Genomic DNA, 18,241 nt, shown 5'->3' on the forward strand with positions numbered 1-18,241 from the left:
AGTCTTCAGTCTAAATCTAGCTATATTGCTTTGGTAGACGATTACTCTTAATTAAAAACTAGATTGTTTCTCTTTAAGCAATATTGGCAATCCTAGCTAGCTACTCATTCACCAAAAGTCTATATCTTTGAATCCAGTTTCAGTATCTTCATATACAACAAACCAGCTGCAAAACTTGTCCATCCCCTTCTCTTCTCTTAAAACTGAGGGGCCAATAAAAAGACTTCTCTCTGTTGAGGAAACTACTGTGAGGCTTCAACTCTGATCATCTCTAGATGGCACTTAAGGTCAACAAATGACACTGAAGCTCTCATCCAGTGAGCTCCAGTCTCTCTGGAATCACTGAGGAATCTTGTAAGTAAAGCCTTCTGTCAGTAGGCTACTTCAGATTCCAACAGAGCTGCTTTTCTATCCCAAGTTAAGTGATTTCTCTCTAGCCCATTCTTGGCCACTCAAGCAAGGTCTCTTTAATGCTTTCATTAACATTCTCAGTGATTTAAATCAGAACCTCCTAGTTCTCAGTGATTTTCCTTTTACTTAGGAAGAAAACTCACCAAAACTTCCTGTAAAATCAATCGTCTTTCTTTCTATCTCCAAACAGTAGTATGATTTTTAATTTTTAAAAATTTACCCTTTGAAGTCATAAAATTCCATGATTGTAGGGAACATTTTACTCTGCACTTCTGGCCACTTATCAGGTCCCAAAAAGGTCCTCTTTCCATCATGTCTTTGAAAACTATGTTTCTTTAAACTCATATTTTATCACTGTTTATATTTTCCCCTATAGGTCATCTAATGGTTCACATATAGCAGAGGCATCACCCTATATCCTTTACAAGGTGATTTAAGCTTTTATATTTAAGTCAGCATTCATTTTCTGTTCATACTCCAACTGAAAACTGTGTTTCCTTGTCTATACTTTTAAACCACAAAACTGAGAGAGGTAATAGCTTACATCCTATATTACTTGACCCAATTCTTTTAAAAATAATGATTCTCTGCCCTTTTTAGGATCAATATGCTTTATATGAATGGGCAGTTCCTTAAAGGGTCAATGCCTTAAGGAGGCAGTACCTTAAACTTATGTTATGAGATCACAAAGCTTTTGGAGATACTTTATTTAAAATTATCTGAAATCTTGATTAATTGCTCTTTCTTTTTCACCTCAAGCCAAGCTAATTTAGCCTCAGATTACAACTAGCTATGTGACCCTGGGCAAGTCTCTGAAGCTCTGTATGTCTCAGTTTTCTCATGTATAATATGGGGATAGTAAGAACACCTATCTTCCAGAATAGTTGTGAGGATCAAATGAGATAAAATTTATAAAGCAGTTTTTATAGTGCCTTGTACATAGTAGGTACTATATAAATATCAGTTATTGTTATTATTAAGTTTCTGAGGCTGGATTTGAACTCAAGCCTATCACTCTTATCCATTTTACCCCCTATCTACCTCTAATTAAAATTTCTTCTCATTTATGTCTTGCCTGGGTTATTGTAATAGTTTTTTGGATGGACACACCAACATGTCTCTCTCCACCAAGTCTTTCCTCCTTATTTGCCAGATTGATATTTTTAGAGCACAAAAGCCACGGTTCCATGTCTCTATTTTACCACCCCTGTCTCAACACAGTCTAGTGATTCCCTTTACTTCCAAGATCAAATATAAATGTTTTCTTTTAGCATTTAAAACCCTTTACAACATGGCCTTTTCCTACCTTTCCAGGACTCTATAATCTGGTCACATTGTCTTGTCTCCTTGCTGATTTGTGACAAGACACTCCATCATACATATTAATTGGCTGTCTGCCAAGCTTGGAATCCTCTTCCTCCTCATCTTGTCTTCAGGCTTCCTTGACTCCCTTCAAAACTCAACTCAAATTCCACCTCCTGCATTAAACCTCCCAACCCAACACTCTATCCATTGTACCACAAACTTCCCCTTTTCCTTTGGTTACTTTCCATTTATATCGTGTGTGTGTGTGTGTGTGTGTGTGTGTGTGTGTGTGTGTGTGTGTGTTTCCATGTTGTCTTTGTCATTAGAATATGAGCTCCTTGAGATCAGGGGCTATGCATTTCCCTTTTTCTTTGTTATGTATTCCCAGTGTTTAGTACAGTGTCCAGAACATGAGTTTAATAAATGCTTAAACCTTTATTTATCTCTTAATGCTTAAGTATTAATGAATCCTCATTGACTGTTGGCAATGATTTTTTCCTTTTTCTCTCTTATGCTATTGAGTTTCCTTTTAAAATTCATGTTTGAGGCTTTTCAAATCCAAGAACCTAGTTCATCTTCACCTGTACTTCTGTTGTGGCAAGAATCTCTCTTATCCTTTTGCTGAGAGGAAAAAAGAAAAGAAAAAAGGGTCATTTTCCCCAGTTTTGTTCCATTTGGGGCATGTGACTTTCATGTTTCCAATCCGCAATCTCAGAATCTCAAAAACTCAATTTCCGGAGAAGACATGGTGTTAAAGCTCACTGAAATGGACAGCTGATGCAATAAATAACACCCCAAACACTGAAGGGTAAATGGCAATAAAGAAAGAGAAAGCCTTGATAAGAGGAGAAAAAAAATCGACATGATAAATGAATGTGTTGTCAGTTTGCAACTCAGATGTATATGGGGGTGTGTGAAACTGCAGCGAGCCTTAATGAGCTAGATGCTGAATTTGGCCTAGGTCACTGACAAGACAGCAACTTACCCCAGAGCTGATGTGCATCACTTGAGGTTTCTATAACCCCAGATCTCTTAGGGGATGTTGATGAGCTCCCTCCTTTGAGCAGGTGGGAGGATTGATAGCTGAGGGACAGGAGAAAGCAATTCTGGGTTTCTAACCAGAGGAGTGACTACATTCAAATCCTAACCTGATCATTTACTATTTTGAAGTCACAGGACTTGAGTTTGAATCTTATTCCTGACACATGCTGGGTAGTTTTGAGTTTTTCTTAGCCTCAGTTTCTTTATTCACAAAATGAGGACATTGGACTTGAATACTGAAATCCCTTCCAACTCCCCTTCTTTGGTCCTAGGAACCTATGGCTCTGAATCTCAGCTAAAATTTCATCTTCTGCTTGATCACATGCATCGATGGGGATATGATTGGGGATGTAGACTCTAAACGATCACCCTGGTGCAATTCTCAAAAATAGGGAAATAGGTCTTGATCAATGACACATGTAAAACCCAGTGGAATTGTGTGTTACTATGGGAGTGGGAGAAGAAGGGAGGGAAAGAACATGAATCATGGAACCATGGAAAAATATTCTAAATTAACTAATTAAATAAAAATTTCCAGTTAAAATAAAATAAAATAAAATTTCAACTTCTCTAAGTAACCTTTCCCTATTCTTCTTAATGTGAATGCATCCCCTCTGATAATTATTTCCTATTTATTCTATCTGTAGCTTGTTGGTATACATTCAGTTTTTGTTGTCTCCGCCCATTAGACTGTGAGCTCTTCAAGGGCATGGATTGTCTTTTGCCTTTTTTTTTTTTGTATTGCCAGAGCTTGGCACCATTCCTGTCACACAGAAGATGCTTAATAAATACTTGATGTACTGACTTGACTTCCACTCTCTGAATCTATTTCCTTATCTGCGAAATAGAGGCTGAGAATGGATGATCTCTGAGGACTCTTTCCAATCTAAACTTTGCAATCCTTGATTCTGCATTCTAAGTTTATGTTCCTCTATGAAGTGTGATCTGAGCTTGTTTACCAATCACTGGACTAGGCTCATTTGCCATAAAATCTTTACAAACTTCCTGCCCTCTTTCTAGCCTCTTCTTCCTTCAGCACACACTAAGTACTACCACCAGATTAATCTTGCCAGAGCACACCATTTCCTGAGAATCATCAGACTGTTAAGAAACCATAAGTGTCTGCTTATTATCAACAGGATAAACTTCATTTTCCCCTTGGCTAAGCTGACTGGGTAGCCTTATGTCCTATCCCTTTTTTAAGCAGTTATACTGATCTCTTTGATGCCCACTGGGCAGCCATATTATTCCAATTCAGATGCCTTTGGGAATGCTGGTATCCCCACCCAGAATGCCTTTCTCCTTCATACCCTCTGCCTTTTGACCACATTCTTCACAGCATAGTTCAACTCCCTTATAAAGCTTTACCTGAATCTTCTTGCCCATATTGATCAGAGGACCATAGATTTGGAGATAGAAGGAGACTTGAAGGCCATCTAATTCAGGCCCTTCGTTTTAGAAGAAAACTGAAGATCAAATTACTTATATGACTTGCTCAATAACAGCAGCTAGTATTCATGCTTGGAAGTTTGGGAAGTGCTTTAATATAAATTATCTGCCCACTACTCCTGAGGTCAAATGATTCACCAAGCTCTTCAGCTGCTGTCAGTTATAGGTGGGCACCACCATGTCTTCTCTCCCTCCCTCCTTCCTTCCTGCCTTTCTTTCTTTCTTTCTTTCTTCCTTCCTTCCTTCCTTCCTTCCTTCCTTCCTTCCTTCCTTCCTTCCTTCCTTCCTTCCTTCCTTCCTTCCTTCCTTCCTTCCTTCCTTCTTTCCTTCCTTCCTTCCTTTCTCTCTCTTTCATTCTTCCTGCCTTCCTTCCTTTCTCTCTCTTTCATTCTTCCTTCCTTCCTTCCTTTCTCTCTCTTTCATTCTTCCTTCCTTCCTTCCTTTCTCTCTCTTTCATTCTTCCTGCCTTCCTTCCTGCCTTCCTTCCTTCCTTTCTTCCTTCCTTTCTTCCTTCTTCTTCCTTTCTTTCTTTCTTTCTTTCTTTCTTTCTTTCTTTCTTTCTTTCTTTCTTTCTTTCTTTCTTTCTTTCTTTCTTTCTTTCTTTCTTTCTTTCTTTCTTTCTTTTTTCTTTCTTTCTTTCTTTCTTTCTTTCTTTCTTTCTTTCTTTCTTTCTTTCTTTCTTTCTTTCTTTCTTTCTTTCTTTCTTTCTTTCTTTCTTTCTTTCTTTCTTTCTTTCTTTCTTTCTTTCTTTCTTTCTTTCTTCTACATTGTGTAGTAATTTACCCAGAGTCACAGAGCTCTGTATATATCAGAGGAAGAACTTGAACCCATGTCTACCAGAATTCAGGAAACAATTCTCTTTCCTATACTATACTGTCTATTCTAATTTGCACCATGAGTTAATAAGAACTGATAGGATATAAGGGATCTTGCCTGTTCATAGCCAGGAGTCATTTACTGCCCTGACTGATATTGATTATTTATGGTGTGAAGACAATTAAGTTTTTACTAGGCAATTAGACTTCTGGCAAGCATTTGCACTGCCAGGAGGAAATGGAGTTTACTGGAAATACCCAACATTGCTAAAGTCTGTTGCTGTGCGTTTCTGTTGTCTGGTCTCTTGCTTATTAATTGCCATTCCCATTTGAATTGTATGTTAAGTTTTAAAAATGTTTTTTCTTCTGATGACCCTTTTAAAAATGGTTTTTCTTCTGATGACCCTGAAGCAGGGTGTGTGAGTGTTATTATCTCCATCTGAAAAATGGGGCAATTAAGATGTAGAGGTCCAGAGATTTGCCCAGAATCACATGAACCTGTAACAGCAGAGGAAGTTTCCTCCCTTGAGGATTCCTTACCTCAATGAACTCATAATGCTAACTCCCTTTGTCTTCCTTCCTGAAAAAGAATGATCAAAGGATTGATTGGACTATGTGTCATGCATGAGTACATAATATATATGAAGCAATTTTAAAAATAATGTATTCATGTCATTCATTTTGTATATAGTTTGTGCATGAAATATATATATATTTTATATGCACATACATATTTTCTCCTTATAGAAAATAAGCTTCTTGAGAACAGGGCTGTTTACTCCACTTTTTTATCCTTGTGCCTAGCCAATGGATGAGGAAGAAGGGAGCAATCAAGATTAACCTTATGTGAGGACAGTTAGCATTTGAGTTGAGTTTTGAAGGAAGCAAGAATGCATACTAACAAGAGTTTGAGACAGTAAAAAGAAGCAATGAATGACATCCCAAAAGACCTGAATCCCTACATAAATTGTGCATATTGAGTAAGCCTGCCTCCTTCTAGACCAAAGAGGCTTAGGATTAATCACTTCCCAATTTATGTGTTTTGATGCATTCCTTTTGTGAGACGAAGAGTGGGGAGATAATCCAGAAAAAAAGGTCAAACATAGTAATTATTTGGTAGTCCTTTTTAAATAAAGACTGACTGCTTTTATGGATGGATAAATGAATGAATGAATGAATGAATGAATGAATGAATGAATCAGCGGTTCTTAATCCTCTTTATGTCAAGGACTCTTTGGCAAGCTGGTATAGTCTGTGGACCATTTCCTAGAATCATATTTTAAAGGCATAAAGTGAAACATTATATGACAAGTAGAAAGTATTTTATTGAAATCATCAGTTTATTACATTTATCAACAACTAAATAAAGTCAACAGATGACAGGTAAAGAACACCTGAAATAGGGGTAAATGAGGTGGCACAGTGGATTGGTAACCAGGCCTAGAGATAGGAAGTTCTGGGTTCAAATTTGACCTCAGACACTTCCTAACTGTGTGACCCTGGGCAAGTCACTTAGTCTCCCATTGCCTAGTCCTTCCACTTTTTGCCTGGAACTAACCACAATATTAATTCTAAGATGGAAGATAACATTTTTTATAAAGAAAAAATACTTGAAAAGGAATAAGGAAATTGGGAGGGAGGGAAGAAGGAAGGAAGGAAGGAAGGAAGGAAGGAAGGAAGGAAGGAAGGAAGGAAGGAAGGAAGGAAGGAAGGGAAGGAAGGAAGGAAGGAAGGAAGGAAGGGAGGGAGGAGGAAGGAAGGAAGGAAGGAAGGAGGAAGGAAGGAAGGAAGGAAGGAAGGAAGGCAAGGAAGGAAGGGAGGGAGGAGGGAGGGAGGGAGGAGGGAGGGAGGAGAGAGAGAGAGAGAAAGAAAGAAAGAAAGAAAGAAAGAAAGAAAGAAAGAAAGAAAGAAAGAAAAGAAAGAAAGAAAGAAAGAGAAGAAAGAAAGGAAGAAAGAAAGGAGGAAGAGACAAGGAGGAAGGAAGAAAGAAAGAAAGAAGGAGGAAGAGAACAAGGGAGGAAGGAAGAAAGAAAGAAAGAAAGAAAGAAAGAAAGAAAGAAAGAAAGAAAGAAAGAAAGCAAGAAGAAAGAAAGAAAGAAAGAAAGAAAGAAAGAAAGAAAGAAAGAAAGAAAGAAAGAAGAGAAAGAAAGAAAGAAAGAAAGAAAGAAAGGAGGGAGGAGAACAAGGAGGAAGGAAGGAAGGAAGGAAGGAAGAAAGAAAGAAAGAAAGAAAGAAAGAAAGAAAGAAAGAAAGAAAGAAAGAAAGGGAGGAAGGAAGAAAGGAAGGAAGGAAGGAAGGGAGGGAGGGAGGGAGGAAGGAAGGAAGGAAGGAAGGAAGGAGAGAGGGAGGGAAGAAATAGAGAAGGAAAGAGAGAGGAAAAAATAAAAGAAGGAGAATGAAGTAAGGGAGGTTGGAGGAGAAGAGAGAAAGAAAGAAGCATAAAAGGGGAAAAGAAGGAAGGGAGGGAGAGAAAAAGAGGGAAAAAGGAAGACAAGAAGGAAGGAATCAGTATTGTTTAAACTTTAGGTATCCTAGACCCCATTGGTAGTCTGTTGTAGCCTGAGGAGCCTTTCTGTAGATCATGTTTTAAATGCATAAAATAAAACATATAAATGTAAAGGAAAGAATTATATTGAAATCATCAATTCATCAGTTTATTAGAGTTAGCCATTTCTAAAAACGAATGGACGCCAGGTTAAGAACAACTAGAATGGATGATAAAAAGCTCTCGTTGTTGCTAAAACCATCACAACAACATTTAAGCAGGAAATCCCCTTTTCGTTGGGGGTCGGAGCTAGACCTTGTCTGGCAAGTTTCATGTCAGACAGTTGCTTGTGCTCCACTATTAATATGGCCCTGAATCCAGTGGGTCACAATGAAGTGCTGATACAACCTTACTAGAGAGGTGCAAACATGCCCTCATAATTAGTGACCCAAGAACAAGCCTTCTGGACTGTGGACGAGGAAGAATGTTATTCCTTTGAAAAGCAATCTTTTGCACAGAGGCTCTTTGGCTGTGGCTCAGCAGCTAACTTTGATCTACAAGCCAGTCTCCCTGCAGTGACAATGATTAGCAGCGTTTCCAGATCTGGAGCTGAATGAAGCTTACCAATATGCTGAATAGTTTGTGCGTGCTGTGATTAAAGGGAGGGGGCAGGCGGGAAGTGTGTAAGAAGGGTAACAAAGAAAAGAGCTACCCATGCTCTCTCCAGTCCATGAATGGAGGCTTGTTTGGGGTTTCCTGGACCCTTTCTGAAAGGAAAAATCCATAGATGTGGGCTCTTGGGTGAACTGTGCAAAGTTAGCAAATTGGGTCACCTTAAGCTCTCAGCATCCAAGACTTCTTTGGATCACCAAAGGACTTAAATATAGGTAGTAGCTGTGTGACCCTGTGCAAGTCACTTAAGTTACTTGTTTCATGTCTGTAAAATGGGGATAATACCTCATAGAACTGTGAGAACCCGGTGAGTTAACATATAGGAAATGCTTTGCAACTATGTATTATATGAATACTTGCTGTTATTGGGCAGTCAATGAAGTCTTTTCATCAGAAATAATATAGCTCTTAGAATTCCAGTGTGCACTGCATTTGAGAATTTCAGGGGACATTAGGAGATTATCTAATGGAACCTTCTCCCCATTTTGCAGACAAGGAAAATGATCCAGAGTAGTTAAATGCCAAAGTCACTTGGGTAATGTCAGAATCATAATTCAAACCCAGATACTCTCTTTTTTTTTTACCCTCACCTTCCATATTAGAACCAAAACTTTATATTGGTTCTAAAGCAGAAGAGTGATAAGGGCTAGTCAATGGGTATTGAGTGACTTGCCCAGTTCACCAGTTCACCAAGTGTCTGAGGTCAGATTTGAACCTGGGACCTCCTGTCTCTTGACCTGGCTCTCTACCCACTAAGCTACCTACCCACCCTGCATTACTGAAACCATTATCTTCTTCTTAAAATGAATAGGGTGACAAGTTCTAAGGCAGAAGAGTAATAAAGGCTAGGCAATAGGAGTTAAGTGACTTGAACAGGGTCACTCAGCTAGGAAGTATCTGAGATCAGATTTGAACCAGGACCTCCTATTTCTAGCTCTTCATCCACTGAGCCACCCAGCTGATCCCCATCTCAGGCCCTCTGATTCTAAATCTAGTGGGGGGGGTATGTTGTTGTTGTTGTTGTTGGTTTGGGTTCTTTGCTACACCAATCCCCCTTTCCCTTTTTATTCAGCTATTTGGTAAGTCTGTATTTCCTTATGCCACTTTTGTTAAAGTATAGTAACTAATCTATATTAGCTGCGTAGGATAGCTACCATCCCTTTAGTTTAGTTTCAATTGTAATGACAATCTGCATTTCAAATTAGAACCAAAGTTATGGATGCTCACTCAGTATGCCCCACTGTTGATTATAATAAAGGGTTTGGACTACCTGATCCCTAAAGACCTCTCTGATTCTAGAAGTCTCAGGTAGCGTGGGCTTGATGCCAGTTCTTTTCCTGTGGTACCCAATGTCACTATGGAATGTTCATCTTTAGACTGCTGGCTTCACCATGACATGGAAATCCATGGGACCAGAGTGAGATGGTCTCCCTCCAGCTTTGAGAGAAGAGGGTCATATTATAAGGGATCTATGTCACACTACAGCCTAATCAGAACTGAATAAATTCCCCTCCTCCAAATCTTGGATCTCTCCAGCCTCAGACACTGGGTAACTAAATGGTGCACTGGGTAGAATATTGGACATGGATATTGAATCAGGAAGAGATGAATTCAAATCCTGCCTTCAAGTACTTCCTAGTTACATGACCCTGGGCAAGTCACTTAACCCAGTTTCCCTTAGTTCCTTCATCTGTCAAAAGAGTTGGAGAAGGAGGAAACTAGCTGTGAGACCCTGGGCAAGTCACTTAACCCAGTTTCCCTTTCATCCTCCATCAAATGAGTTGGAGAAGGAAATGGCAAGCCACTCTAGGATCTTTGCCAAGGAAATCCCAACTGAGTTCATGGAGACACAGACACAACTGAAAAACAACTGATCAAAACAACACAGCTAGTTAGATAAGGCTAAGGGCAGAAATTTGTTAGCAAAATAGTTGCAACATAATGATAATCATATCTACTATTGATATAATACTTTAAGATTTATAGTACATTTTGTATGTTATAGTTGATCCTTATAATAATCCTGAGAGGTGGATGCTATTATTATCCCCATTTTACAGGTGAGGAAACCAAGGCCAAGAGAGATTGTGACCTCCCCAGAGTCACACAGCTAGTATAGTAGGATTTGAATTCAATCCTTGCTGACTCTCTGTTTATGTATAAAATTCTACCCAGTGTGCCATCTAAGTATCTAACTGCAAAATGGACTAGGTTACTGTTAGGATCCATTGCTGTGAACTAAAGAGACTTTGCAGAAGACAAAAATAGACTGATGAGTGTTGAAAGTCACCCATTTCTTTATTTCATTTAAAGGAAAAATTTATGTTTAAAGGAAAATCATGTGCTTTAACTGGACAAACAATGAAATCAACTAGGGAGCCATGGGCAACATGAGAGGGATACTCTCATAACATGCATGTCACACAGTGGGACAGCAGCTGAAACCTCCAGCAAAAGATTAGAAAATAGAGCTCCAGGCAGGGACATCACTGGAGAGCTGCCAGCAAAAGATGGTCTTTGGACAATAGCAATACAAGGAAGGAGTCCACACGAATCCCCTAACAGTTAGATATCATTATATGGAAGCTTCCAGGGTAATGGATTCTTAAAGATAAAAGAGATGCCAGGCAGAAGAAGGGGGTATAACTGAGGTAGAGAAACTAATCCCTGGATTGCCATAAGAATTTGCTAGAAAGGTTGCATTAGGTAGTGAATAAAGTGCTGCATTTGAAGTCAAGAAGATCTGGGTTCAAATTTTGCCACTCATATTAGCTGTAAAGCCCTAGGCAAGTGACTTAACCTAAGACTCAGTTTCCTCATTTATAAAAATAGAAAGTTGGGATAAATGATCTCTAATGTTACTTCTTGATTGAACTCTATTAATTAATTGAACTCTATTAATATTAATTAATAATATTATTAATAGAGAAAACTCTATTAATAATAGCTAGCATGGAGGCAGCTATGTGGCTCAGTGGATAGAGAGTCAGACCTAGAGTTGGGAGGTCCTGGGTTCAAAACTAACCTCAGATACTTCCTAACTGTGTGATAGTGGGTAAGTCACTTAACCCCCATTGACTGCCTAGTCCTTACAGCTCTTCTGTCTTAGAATCAATACTGATAATAAAACAGAAAGTGAGGATTTTTAAAAAATAGCTAACATTTAATTTTTTAAACCCTTTTCTTCTGTCTCAGTATTAATTCTATGGCAGAAGAGCAACAAGGGCTAGAAAATTGGGGTTAAGGGATTTGCCCAGAGTCACACAATTAGGAAGTGTCTGAGGCAAAATCTAAACCAACTCCAGGTCTGGCTCTCTATCCACTGAACTACCTAAATACCCCAATAGCTTGCATTTCCATCATGCCTTAAAGTGGACAAAGGACTTAAAAGTAACATCTCACTTTATATTCACAACCCTCCTGGGCAGTAAGTGCTGTGATTATCGTCATTTTACAGATAGGGAAACTGAGGCATATACCAGTTGAATGACTTGCTTTGGAAAGGGGGAAAGGAAGAAAAAAAGAACAATTTTTTTTTTTTTTATGTAATGCCTATTATATGCCACAAACTGGGCTTAGGGCTGTTTACAAATATTATCTCATTTGATCACACAATAAATGTCTAAGATCGGATTTGAATTCAGGTCTTCAGCACTCCATCCAGTGCTCCATGTACACTGTGTGACCCTGGCCCACTTGACTAATCCTTATCCCTCTTCTACCATAAAACTGAGGCTTAGTATCGATTCTAAAACAGAAGGTAAGGGTTTAAAAAAAGAAACAACTAGCCTTTTCTCTTTATTTCCCACTCCAAATACATAGAAATAAAACCCAAAGCAGGTGAGCAAAGGAACCAGAGTTAAAATACATCAAATGTATTTTTTATGTTTTAAACAGCCTGGAGTGATTAATGCAAACATTACCTTATTTTTATGTGTACTTTGTCTGGGCAACAATCAGTATTTCTTCGGTGGGTCATGTATAAGTAATTTACTGAGTAATCCCAGAACAAGATGTAATATTCCAAACTGTGTCGAGTTCAGAATTTCCATTCCTTACCTGTAAATTATTTGTTGACCTCATCGCTTCTCAAGAGCATATTAATCATTCCTGCTTTGTCTCTCTCTCTTTGTAACATTAGTGATAGAGGGCCGAGGGGTCACGGACAACGGACCAAGATTTTCCTCATTACCGACATATCTACCGGTGAACTATCATATCCTCAGTGCTGAGACTTCATTTTTCCTCAAAGAAACGCACCAGGATTTCATGAGGAACTCCAGTTTGCAGTCCAGAGTGGAGTCATTCTTTACATACAAAGCCAAGAAGCCTCCTGTGTTGAATGCTAGCTATGGGCCTTTTTCTGTAGAAAAAGTTGTGCCCCAAGAACTAATGATGACTTCAAATTTTTTAGGATCTAATGACAAGTTTACCTTTAACTGGAAACTCAAAACATACATCATGAGTGAGAAGATCTACTTGAATCGACCCAAAGTGCAAATCCTCTTCTACATCGTGGGTCGAGACTGGGATGACTATAGCACTGGAGAGAGACTCCCTTGTCTTCGAGTATTTGCCTTCAAGGAAACCAGAGAGGTGAGAGGCAGCTGCCGCCTGGAGGGTGACCTTGGATTGTGTGTTGCAGAGTTGGAGCTCTTGTCCAGTTGGTTCAACCCTCCCACAGTGGCTGCTGGGAGGAAAAAGTCCGCCAGTCAGTTGGAAGGGAGCCCTGTGGAACTCTACTACACCATTCAACCAGGAGATGAGAAAGGAGAGTGTACAACTGGGGATGTCAGGAAAGGCAATGCCATCCGGCCAGGGAAGGATGGACTCGATGAAACCATGTCTCACCTGCAAAGGATTGGTACTGTTGGCCTTTATCAGTTCCAGGAGAATTTTCAGCTTAGTGAGTTACGGTTGGACAGCAATGTTGTCATCTGGCTGCCATCGAAGCCAGTCAAACAAGGAGAGGTGGTCAACGCCTATGTGACAGTTGCCAATAATTCCACCATTGACCTCTTCATCTTGAGGTATGTGCTTTGGTCAGCTGGTCAGCAAATATTTATCTGGTTCAGAGTACCTGGTGTTTTATTTGTGTTGCACATTCAAATGCAAGAATGATCTCTTTTCAAATGCAGATAGTCAAATAGTACAGAAAAGGCAAAGAACTCTCTCTGTATCTCTCTCTCTCTCTCTCTCTCTCTCTCTCTCTCTCACACACACTCTCTCTCTCTTTCTCTCTCCTACTTCTCCATCTACTTATCCCTCCAGGTCTCTTTCTTTCTTCCTCTCTTCTTTCATCTCTCTCTCTCTCTCTCTCTCTCTCTCTCTCTCTCCTCTCTCTCTCTCTCTCTCTCTCTCTCTCTCTCTCTGTCTCTCTCTCTCTCCTCTCTCTCTGTCTCTCTCTGTCTCTCCCTCTCTCTCTCTCTGTCTCTCTGTCTCTCTCTGTCTCTGTTCTGCTTCTCTCTCTGTCTGTCTCTCTATCTCTCTGTCTCTGTCTCTGTCTCACTCTCTCTTTCTCTCTCCTTCTCCATCTACTTATCCCTCCAGGTCTTTCTTTCTTCCTCTTTCCTTTCATCTCTCTAATTCTCCCTCTCTCTCTTCTCTCTCCTCTCTCTCTCTCTGCCTGTCTCTCTCCTCTCTCCTCTTTCTCTCTCTCTGCCTGTCTCTCTCTCTGTCTCTCTGTCTCTGTCTGTCTCTGTCTCTCTCTCTCATTCTCTCTCTCTCTCTTTCTCTCTTCTTCTCCATCTACTTATCCCTCTTTATTTCTTCCTCTTTCCTTTCATCTCTCTATTTCTCCCTTCCTCTTTCTCCCTCTCCTCTGTGTGTATGGGTGTGTCCCTCTTTCTCTCTCTTGTCTCCACACACACACACACACACACACACACACACACACACACACACACACACACACACACACACAGAGTTTAAGAATACATCCAGAAGAAAATCAGTCAAAAACTTTGTATGGTGAGTTGAAAAGCAGAACAGTTTAAAAGGGACAGAGCTGTTTCCTGCCAGAAGATTATATTCTACAATCTGTGTGCTTATAATTGTATTAGAGTATGGAACTCCTAATGAGGAGACTCTTGCTAACTAGGATCTATAACTATTCTGCAGCTTCAAGCCAGAGAGCACTCTGGAGCATTCAGAGGTAGGGGGAAATGCCCAGGGTCATCCCTGGAGAAGTAGACAGGGGTAGAACTGAGACACAGATCCCCCTAATTCTAAAGGCATCTCTCTGCCTTCCATGACATCCTTCAGCCCCCTTCATTCTTCATTAACTGCTTTTTTCTGAAAGACGTATACTCTTAGGTGCCAATCAAAGAAGGAGAGAGACATGGTTGTTGTTTGGGTCTTCTGGCTTCAAGAGGTGAACTACTAAAGAAGTGATGATGCCTTTGTCAAAAGGCTAAAGGGAAATAATCAGTAGCTATTTTGATTCCTCTGTGTGTGTGTGTGTGTTTTGCATATCGTCACCCATTTGTTTCATTGATATTTTCCTGTGTTAATAGTTTAGAGACTGAGATCGGCTCAAATAATATAAATAAATGTCTCCTAGAAAGGTATCCCTTTTAAAGAGTGTTGGCAGCTGCAAAAATATCCTTTCCTCATTTAAAATTCCCAGAGTAGCCCACAACACTTAATCACTGCTGACTTTGTCAGGTAAGATTCAAGTTTTATTAGGATTGCCTGTTCCATCTGTTTAAGAGCACTCAGATATCTGACTTTTTTAAAAGCTTTGCCAGAGCCTCTGTTCCCTTATTTTTCAAGAAGGCATGCGTCACTGACCATTGCATTGTCCTAATAGTCAGGGGACTTGATATTTAGTCCTAGAGCTACCAGAAACTAGTCATATGACCTTGGATAAGTCTTTTCTATAAACTTCAGTTCACTGTCACCTTTAGATCTACTCTAAATTCCTCTGTTTGACATTAAAACTTTATAAACTGCCCCCTATTTACCTTTCTAGTCATTTCATCCTTTACTCCTTTCCATATACTCTTCAGATTGACTGACCAAAATATTTTTTTATTCCTTTAAATCAGTTTGACAGTTCCTTCTAATTCGGCTCAATTAATCTCTCCTTCATGAGTTCATGATCACTCAGCACAACCAAAATGAGACTTGTAAAGGAATATGATTCTGAGATGTAATTAGAAGCCTGGAAATAAATGAATCAACAAATGAATGAATGAATAAAAAATTCTTTAATTGTATTCTAAGCATTTACTAAAGGCTATAACTGCAGAGTAATTGGGTTACAATGGCAAAAAGCAAGATGTTTAAGAGTGGACTGGACTCCAAACTTAGCATATGGCACCATAAATCTACAGGTTCAAAAATTATCTAAGAGGGAAAAATTGTAAAAAATAATTCTGTGGGGCAGCTAGATGGCTCAGTGCATTGAGAGCCAGGCTTAGCGATAAGAGGTCCTGGGTTCAAATGTGACCTAAGCCACTTCTTAGCTGTGGGACCCTGGGCAAGTCAATTAACCCCCATTTCTAGCCCTTACTGCTCCCCTGCCTTACAACCAACATATAGATGGAAGGCAAGAATTTTTTTAAAAAAGAATAATTCTTTAAAATATGATACATACAAAATATGACCACCAAATTATAGGAAATCTATATTTAGAAGAATGAATGCAATATTTGTTGTCATTCAATTGTTTTTAGTGGTGACCAACTCTCCATGACTCCATTTTGGGGGCTTATTGGCAAAGATACTGGAGTGGTTTGTTATTTCCTTCTTCAGCTCATTTTACAAATGAAGAAACTGAGGCAAACAGGGTTAAGTGATGTGCCCAGGATCACATAGCTAATAATTTTTTATTACATATTTGAACTAAAGTATTCCTAACTCTATATCCAGCTCTATCCTCTGTAACATTTTGCTGCCAGAGACTTATTCATATTATTTTGATTAAGAAGAAATGTTTCTTTTTTCTCTTTTTTTATTATATGAGCTTTTTGAGCACAGACAATAATAGCATTATATTTGACAATGTTATGAATTGTAAGAGTCATCCAAATGAAATGGCATTCTTGAGGATATGAAGTTGTAGAAGTTATACTTCCAGCCTCTTGAGTCTTCCTCAATCTTTCCAATAACTAGATGAAATTCCTTGGGAGAAAACATCTAACTAGCTTGATACATCTCTTGGATATGTCATGTATTTTGTTTCTTCCATCACTGACTTTAAATTTAAAGCAGATTTCCCTAGTGCTAAGTAACAGTTATTCTTTAGAAGTTCCGCGAAAGAGGGGGGAAACATTCCCCTAAAGGTTTGAATAAATGAAAATGTTTGTGTGGGAGAATTCTAAGAATCAGATTAATAAGAAGGAAACAAATGATCTTCAAAGGAACTATTCCTACCTTGGAAATGAAAGAGATGTATAATAAAAGGAGATCATTTCTCACATCCTAGATTGCTAGGAACCTTTAAAAGAAAACAAAACTTGAATTCTTGCTTTCATTTTCAAGATGGCTGACTGAACACCTTCCAGCCAAATGGAAATGCTGACTTTGGGGAGCTTCTTCATTTCTCCATGTGGTGGAAATATCAAATTTATCTGAGACCTAGTAGATCCGAAAGGGAAATAAGACTTTGTTACAAATAAATCTTTAGAAAGACTTAGCTGAATTTTTCTGGAAAGTTCATTAGAAATCACGATACCCAAAATGCTCCTGCTTTATGGTATTTTTTTCAATGCATAAAGTCAATATCTTATCCATGAACAAATTCAGTTCAATTTAACAAACACTGACATGAACTGGTGACAAATAACTCTACTAGTGACTGGAGAGGCAATGTGGCATTCTCAAACTTTTCTACAATGGTGGAACTCTTCGTTTTAAATAAAACTTTGGAATTACCTTTATATTAAAATCCTTTAAATTATTATTTTTAAAACCTATGAGCAAGTACCATAAATTTCATTGAAAATGGGATGTCCCAAGGTTCTTTGAAGCACAATTTGAGGAACTGAAGAACTTCAGCAGTGACTGTTTACAAATGGGGGGTCAAAGAATGACTTCTATCATGAAAAGGCATCGAGGTGAGTTAAGGAGCAGGGTGAGATCAGGAAATGGCAAGCAGTCTTTCTGAGAGTGCTCATCAAGGTAAATAGCTTTCAAACAAAAGACCAAGAAGTTATGTTAAGCCAAGAGGACTTTGAATGCCAAGATAATGAGATGAGTTTGATACTGTAGTAATGAGGAGCCACCAAAAGGTTTTTTTTTTTTTTTAACAAGGGAATGAAATGGTTCAAGTTGTATTTACCAAGGGTGAAAGAAATACTATGGGTAACATGAAAGGCAGTATGGATTAAGGAACAGAGCCTGCCTTGGAGTCAGAAATATCTGGGTTCAGTTCTTTTCTTTAATATATATACTGACTTTGTGACCCTAGGTAAGTCATTTAACTTCTTAGTAACTCCAGCAAATCTCCCAGATTAAAAATAGTAGGGTATTTTTATTGATAGATGGACTTTTCTCATTGAGAGTTCCTTGAACAGAGTAAATCCAGTTCTATTCCTCCAAGAAAAAGGGAAATGACATATCATCAGTGGTAAAGTTTATCATTACCTCCTAAAGAGACAAGTTAATTCTATACTGCCAGTCACAGCCTGAGGAGTAGCCAGCCTTACACTAGTGGTGGTTGGAGAATTGAATGATGTCAAGTTCTTTTGAAGGCTACTTTTTCTAGTGATTGCAGAAGGTACCAATATCTTTCTCCTAGGGTGAAATTTTGCTCTCAAGGCTCATTTTTTTAAAAAATTGGTCTAGAAACTTGTCAAATACAGGAAATTGAAAAAAAATCACCTTGTTTGCAATTTGTGCCACTTTGGCAATGTTGTTTTCATAGATGATGCTCTCTTTCCTAACTAAAGAAGTCTAATCTAACTTATCAAACAATGATTAACCCCAAGTATCTCACCCAGTGGGTTGTCATGATCACAAGGGATATTTAGATGAAGTGTCACAGTCCCTGTTCTCAAGGAGGTCTGATAGAAAAGACTATAACATGTGAAAAACACATACACAAAAAAGGTATAGA

General features: G+C 38.8%; 1 protein-coding gene across 1 annotated transcript in view; it reads left to right on the forward strand.

Moving 5' to 3' along the window:
• The window catches only part of TMEM132C (transmembrane protein 132C), a 559,319-nt gene that overhangs the window by 183,205 nt on the left and 357,873 nt on the right, over positions 1–18,241 (forward strand). Inside the window, exon 2 of the mRNA XM_056821908.1 lies at positions 12,320–13,208. Coding sequence (XP_056677886.1) covers positions 12,320–13,208 — 889 coding nt within the window. The remainder of the gene's footprint in view (positions 1–12,319; positions 13,209–18,241) is intronic.

The sequence above is a fragment of the Monodelphis domestica genome, chromosome 3 (assembly GCF_027887165.1).
Source record: "Monodelphis domestica isolate mMonDom1 chromosome 3, mMonDom1.pri, whole genome shotgun sequence".
NCBI lineage: Eukaryota > Metazoa > Chordata > Mammalia > Didelphimorphia > Didelphidae > Monodelphis > Monodelphis domestica.